The sequence below is a fragment of the Phytophthora infestans genome, genomic scaffold (assembly GCF_000142945.1).
Source record: "Phytophthora infestans T30-4 supercont1.22 genomic scaffold, whole genome shotgun sequence".
In the NCBI taxonomy this organism is placed as follows: Eukaryota; Oomycota; class Peronosporomycetes; order Peronosporales; family Peronosporaceae; genus Phytophthora; species Phytophthora infestans.
The window spans coordinates 1,435,838-1,442,633 of record NW_003303737.1 but is presented as its reverse complement, the minus strand read 5'-3'; the positions used below and the strand labels follow the sequence as shown (position 1 = coordinate 1,442,633).

Here is a 6,796-nt window from a genome sequence, read left to right as displayed (position 1 = left end):
TTTTTTTTAAAAGTCATTTAATTTACTGCTCATCGCAGATCGTACTCAAGTGATCACATTTCGTACTTAATCCGCTTCTCTTCCAAAGCAAGTCAATTACAGATTTGCTCTATTATTGCGTGCACGATCGGAAAATTAGATTAGAGCGCACAATACTTTTGCATCGATCATTTTGGGTGTCGACTCGAACATAACGTAACCTCAACTAAAATCTGAGCGTTTCGTGTGACAGACACCGTGCTGCGTTGATTATCCCGAAGCTTCACTTCCGACACGGTTGTCGTCTTGCCCGACTCTTTGTCAGTCAGTGTCTGGGGTTCCACCACACCCACACCACCGTTCTGCACGGAAAGTTCGTACGCGGCCTTAGCATCTCCGACGAGAATTCCCACGGCACGCACGGCCAGGCCGTGCTTCATCACGAACATCTGTGCGAACTCCGGGTCGTAACCAGAAATGGAACTCACGGCGTCGGGCGCCTTCTCCGTCTCGAGCGCGTACGGGGCCGTGAACACCAGTTTGACTTCTCCGCTCTGAATGACGTAGCTGGCCGACACGTGGTTGCCCGTGGACTGGTCGGACTTGCCAATCTGGGCCATGCCTAGACCCCAAGCGAAGCGGCGAGATGCATTGGTGGCGTCTGCGCAGTAGAACTTGATGTGGTGAAACTTATGCACGTCGAAGCGGTCGGTCATGGGGTTGTTGCGCACAAAGCCCACAAGCTTCACGTCATACTGTCGGCGCCGGGTGCCATGTTAAGCTCTCTGAAGTCGGGGTTCTTGACGATGTAGAGCAAGTTGCAAAATGGCATAGACCACCAGCCACAACGTGCATCATGATGAAGACGAAGAGACCAACGAGATCTTGTTGAAGGTTGAACACCGCATGAGCCTCAAATACTCAAGATTAGGGTCACCAGCCGAATCGACAAGTTTTGACGCCACTTCACGTAAGTATAATAGTGCCTCGCCCTTGTCAAAGCTTCGATCATTTTTCTCTTCTATGTGTACATGTAGGCTACCTACTAGGTAATACTCCCACGCTGGGAGTCCCAGCACCTCATCACGATGGAATCATATTAATCCATAATAGTAAACCCTTGTTGATTCTCGTTAGTAAACAAACCACCTAGGCCATTGTACTCTAAATAATAATGAGGCCCGTTCGCTCGTACACGATGAACAACACAGTCGAGAGCAGCACCATGACTCCTGCACCGATCCACATTTTGTCCTGCTTGGCCTGCCATTCGAGTGTCTTGAGTCTCTTTTGCACTTCGACGATCTCTGCATTCACACTGCCATATTCCTCGCGGGAACTGCGAAGGCTCAAACGTCCGTCGTCCAGCACTTTGCTCACGGAGCTCACACGCTCAATTTCTTGTGACATGACCTGCCTCGTACGCTTGAGTGCCGCCGTAACATCCACAGCCGAGCCTGAGTTGCTGCTGGTGCTGGCTGAGACCTTTGCCTGCCGTGGACTCTGGGGCAGCAAGCTATGACGCTGCTGTTCGAGCCGCTCGATCTTGGCGCGCTGGCGATAGGCCACGAGAGCCTTCCTGCAGCTGGCCACGTGGATTTGCAGCTGCACGGTGTATTTTTCCATCTTCGCCGCTGCTTCCTCCGCCTCCTTGGCGTCCTGCAGCTCTTGGATCCAGTTTTGCGCGTCCAAGAGCGCGCAGCGATATGCGGCAATGCCCTCGCTCACTTTCTCCTCGAGTCTCAGCTCCTCCTCGCTAGAGAACGTCAAAAGCTGCTGGGCTGAGGTGTCGTGCCCGCGGAAGGACAGGTTCGTGGACACATAGCGCCAGATCCCAGCGAGTTCCTGCTCGGCCTTGTGAAGCTCTTCCATTCGAAGAAAGACCTAAATGTACCCAAAATGGTACTACTAGTACTACCCAAATGCTGGAGGCGGCTCCAATTAGTCAAACTGGAAAGTAAGTACTGTACATCAGTAAATCAGTAAATTCATGTGGATCACATTGTTCAAAATATGCATTCATGTATTAAGGACATACAGTACTGTATACCTTTTCTAATAGTGCTTTATTTTTAATATTCGAGTGCTATCGCTTTTTTTTTAAATCATTAAGGTGCTGAGGACATTCTATTATTAATATACGTAATACTCTGTACTCAGTACCCGGTAGTTACTGCAAGTTACAATGACTAAAATGATAACTACAATTGTTTTGCTGTAAAAGTATTAGCATTAATAAGTTATCTGAGTGGGTTTCTATGAGGTATCTGGTACTGCCAAATCGTACATGTTACATGTACAACAGTAGCCGGCCGCAAGAACAACGCTGTGCTAATAAACGCTGTCGCTTGAGCCACAAAGATAGATTGTTCTAGTTCGAAGAAAAAGTAACTAATATGTGCTTGACAATTACTACATGTACTGTAAGCGAATTGAACTTTACCATTGTTTTCTAAGCGTTTTTTTAGACAGTAAATCCGATACTACTTAAAAGGCGGACATGTTACCGACAAGGGCGTATGATAAGGTTTTACATCGAGCGGTAAGACAGCAGCACAACATGAGTGGTGTAAATTATGGTTGGCTAAGTAGACCCATTAAGAAAAATTTAAAAACTCCGAGCCTACAGTAATTGACATCGCTCAAGTATCAAATAAAACTCACCGCCGTCAACAACAACAGCAACAAGGCGTCTTGCGACGCATTATCCAAATGCTTTAATCAAAACTGGCACAGATTGGAGTGTCTAATGACTAATTATGAATCAGCACAAAATGAACGCTAAAATGCATTAAAAGTGTTATAATTTAAATTGATTTTGGTACGAGATGTGATAATTTTTAGTTACTTACTAAAGATTCAGCTTGCAATAATTACCCGCTTGCACTGCCCCTCAAACGGACAATGCAAGCGGGTAATTAGTGAAAGCTGGACATGTCATTACTATTTTTTTTGCGTTGATATGACTAAATTCATAGCCTTCAGAAACAGCTTGTGATATCGAGCACGACGCTAAACTAAACATATTGTGTAGCGTTTGTATAAATGCCACTACTGTAGTATGTGAATGATGAAGATACATTGATAACCAACAAAAATAAAGAGATTGTACCAAGACAATTAGAGAATAACTATTTTAATCAGGTAAGCACGATGCTGGGGCTCAGTCTTTTGTATAAATAATTGCACGGCCTACTAGATAATACTTAAAATCATTTCGTGCATTTTATAACGAAAATCGAATTGTTTTACATTTATTATCTAAGGTTTTATTTTACAAAAGGGTGATATTATCCATATTATTATATAAATATGCAAAAAAATAAAACAAATTATCAAAAAAAAGTTTTAATAAACAACATTTGTACCTTTTTAATGATAAACAAATATATGAAATAAATAAATAAAATGAAAATTTTATTTTTGCTTTAACATTTGAAATTTCTTTAAACAATTCTTTTCAAAAGTTTATTTGATTTCTTATAATATAATAAATCTTAAATTATAATCCCCTTTTGTTTAAAAGTATTTAAAATAAAACTATACCAAGATTTATAAATTAAAAAAGTCGATTTATTAATAGGAACATAGGCTCGGTTTTTCTGCAATAATTAACCCGCCGAAGGCGGAAAGGTATGAACTAAACCTAAACTACCGCCGCGAAGCGGCGGTGCTCGGCTAGTGGGTTTAAGTATGTAAGTCTCTCCTAAACTCATGGATAAGCAATCGTTTGTTAAACTTTAAACACCAGGTCATTCAACGCTTCTTCACCTTCATGTATGTAGCCGCAATTAAAATATACATGTGTAAACCTCCACTAATTTTGACTCCATGTCCGGAACACTTGTGAAAATGCAATGGAGTATCACACTCACTAAAACACGTAAAAGATTTTTTTTATAGAGGCATCGAGAACACATACAAATCGTATGTGTTCTTGATGCAGTCGAACAATGAAACAATCAATTTCACGGATGCTGGTTGCTGGTTACTGACGTATTATTATTTATAAGTTTTTCCATGGCTACTTCGTAGTTGCTGTCCTCATAATTTCGTATTTCCTCTGTACATGTAATACAGTACTGCACCCCGTTTCGCGCCCTTGGACCTTTAATAAACTTCCAGATGTGATGATCCTGAATCCAAATGAACGATTGTTTGTAAGCTAGAATCTAGTTTATTTGCAAATCCAATATGGTCCATCCCCGCGAAAACGGGGTGCAGTACTGTACATGTATAGGGCCACATCTAATCAGAAACTTGCCAACAAATTAAATAACGAGCTGATTGGTGCTCATAAATCTTTGTAAGCTTACCGTATTTTTATTGTAGGCATCATCATCGAATAGCGGCTCGAAAGGTGTGAAAAACTGCAAGAATTCACCAATTCTTCCATCGGTACGATTGGTTTTGGCGCAAGTAACGTATAATAGTAGTGCTCCCCTAGCGAATAAAACGCCCTCCTATATTGAGCGCCCTGTCTGAGAGCGTTTTATAGAAATAGAACGACATTGAATACGTAGACATTCTAAAATTCTAGATTTTCTACAGAGTCCTTTCACCCATCGTTTTAAAATTCTAGAAGTTCTTAGACTAATAGCTCGCTACCATTTAACTACGATCATTCTCAATTTTGCTGTCATGCCGCCACAGCGCAAGAGATTCAAGATCAGTTTAAAACAGCGAGCGATCGACTGGATAGAGACTGAAGGTGGTGGTTTTCAATCACGTGCCGAAAAGAACTTTCGTCAGTTGGGTTGGCGTATAAGTGCATCATGCCATCAGAAATGATGGCGGGAGATCGCGCCGAAGCTTCATCTCGCTGTTGCATCATGAATAAACCAGGTGTCTTAACCACCTGAGCTGTCAACATTTACCAAAAAAATATAACGCCGCAATTCCCATAAACCGCGCTCAATAATAATAGTAGACGGCGTATTATCTCCTCCACAAATACTCGCACCTAATCGAACAGATATCATTTTATAGATAATCAGAAACTCCTCAAAGATGGCTACACATTTTTACGGCGTCAAAACTCGACGATTAGACTTCGAGGCTAACAATCATGCCGATTCGACGCCACTTGCTTCAATGTGGTTTAACTTCAACCGTATGTCCTTTGAGTGCCGGTAGTCTCGGTAACATTTTCAAACTTGCCTTGAAAGCCCCCACAGTCCCCTTCTCAGTGGAAGATGCCTCCCTCCGCCTCCGACATGAAACTTGTGGGCTGCAAGAACTTTGTGCGCAACAACCCCATGACCGACCGCTTCGACGTGCATAAGTTCCACCACATCGAGTTCTACTGCGCAGACGCCACCAACGCATCTCGCCGCTTCGCTTGGGGTCTAGGCATGGCCCAGATTGGCAAGTCCGACCAGTCCACGGGCAACCACGTGTCGGCCAGCTACGTCATTCAGAGCGGAGAAGTCAAACTGGTGTTCACGGCCCCGTACGCGCTCGAGACGGAGAAGGCGCCCGACGCCGTGAGTTCCATTTCTGGTTACGACCCGGAGTTCGCACAGAAGTTCGTGATGAAGCACGGCCTGGCCGTGCGTGCCGTGGGAATTCTCGTCGGAGATGCTAAGGCCGCGTACGAACTTTCCGTGCAGAACGGTGGTGTGGGTGTGGTGGAACCCCAGACACTGACTGACAAAGAGTCGGGCAAGACGACAACCGTGTCGGAAGTGAAGCTGTACGGCGACGTGGTGATCCGCTGGGTGAGTGGGGACTTTGAGGGTCCGTTCGTGCCTGGCTACGAGAAGTGCGAATGCCCCGATGTGAGCATCGGTATCCAGCGTCTGGACCACTGCGTGGGCAACGTGCCCAAGCTGCTGGAGGCGGTCAAGTACATCACTGGCTTTACCGGTTTCCACGAGTTCGCCGAGTTCACGGCGGAAGATGTGGGTACGCTGGACTCGGGACTTAACAGTATGGTCCTGGCCAGTAATAACGAGATGGTGCTACTGCCCGTAAACGAGCCAACTTTTGGCACGAAGCGTAAGAGTCAGATCCAGACGTACCTAGAGCAGAACGTGGGTGCGGGTCTGCAGCACATGGCGCTTAAGACGGACGACATTTTCCACACATTAGCGGAGATGCAGAAGCGCAGCCACGTAGGAGGCTTCGAGTTCATGCCCCGACCTAACAAGGTTTACTACGAGCAGATGCCAAAGCGTATTGGAGACGCTTTGACCCAGGAACAGTACAAGCAGATCGAGCAGTTGGGCTTGCTGGTTGACAAGGACGAGCAAGGTATTCTGCTGCAGATCTTCACCAAGCCTTTGGGTGATCGTGCCACCGTCTTCTTCGAGATCATCGAGCGTGTGGGCTGCATGAAGGACGTTGCGGGTCGTTTGGAGCAAGCTGCCGGCTGCGGAGGATTCGGTAAGGGCAACTTCTCGGCGCTTTTCAAGTCGATCGAGGACTATGAGAAATCGTTGAACGTGTGAGAGGCTGACTATTGCAGCTTTTGAGTTGACAAAGAATCAAACGATCTCTTTTTTTATGCGTAGGGTGTTCCTGCCTTACTATAATACTATATAATACTACAGTACAACGTTGCCTTGGATACAATCTGAATAAATGACGGATAGATTACCGATGGGAATTCCAATCCGTAGTTCCAGTCCAGCATGCATTTCATCACATCCTTTCGACCAGAACGGAAGTGACAGGTATCGAAGACAAGTCGATGAACTTCAACTTGCGTTCCTCTCTCAATTTGGCTCGCGCAACAACCGCTCAGCTGGAGTTCTTCTCGGCTTAGATGTCGTCGCCGGTGGCAGCTCTTCATCCGACATGGATTCGGAGTGAC

The 6,796-nt window shown here is 45.2% G+C and overlaps 3 protein-coding genes across 3 annotated transcripts; 1 reads left to right on the top strand and 2 right to left on the bottom strand.

Annotated features, from left to right (window-relative positions):
• Positions 1 to 167: 167 nt before the first annotated feature.
• PITG_11721 (4-hydroxyphenylpyruvate dioxygenase, putative) lies at positions 168 to 695 on the bottom strand (the record flags this gene model as incomplete). Its single annotated transcript, XM_002901196.1, has 1 exon — positions 168 to 695. The coding sequence occupies one exon, from the start codon at positions 693 to 695 to the stop codon at positions 168 to 170; it is 528 nt and encodes a 175-aa protein (XP_002901242.1).
• Positions 696 to 1,143: 448 nt separating this feature from the next.
• Positions 1,144 to 1,851, bottom strand: PITG_11720 (uncharacterized protein; the record flags this gene model as incomplete). Its single annotated transcript, XM_002901195.1, has 1 exon — positions 1,144 to 1,851. The coding sequence occupies one exon, from the start codon at positions 1,849 to 1,851 to the stop codon at positions 1,144 to 1,146; it is 708 nt and encodes a 235-aa protein (XP_002901241.1).
• Positions 1,852 to 5,145: 3,294 nt separating this feature from the next.
• PITG_11719 (4-hydroxyphenylpyruvate dioxygenase) lies at positions 5,146 to 6,489 on the top strand (the record flags this gene model as incomplete). Its single annotated transcript, XM_002901194.1, has 1 exon — positions 5,146 to 6,489. One exon carries the CDS (start codon positions 5,175 to 5,177, stop codon positions 6,429 to 6,431), a length of 1,257 nt encoding a protein of 418 aa, XP_002901240.1.
• Positions 6,490 to 6,796: the final 307 nt, after the last annotated feature.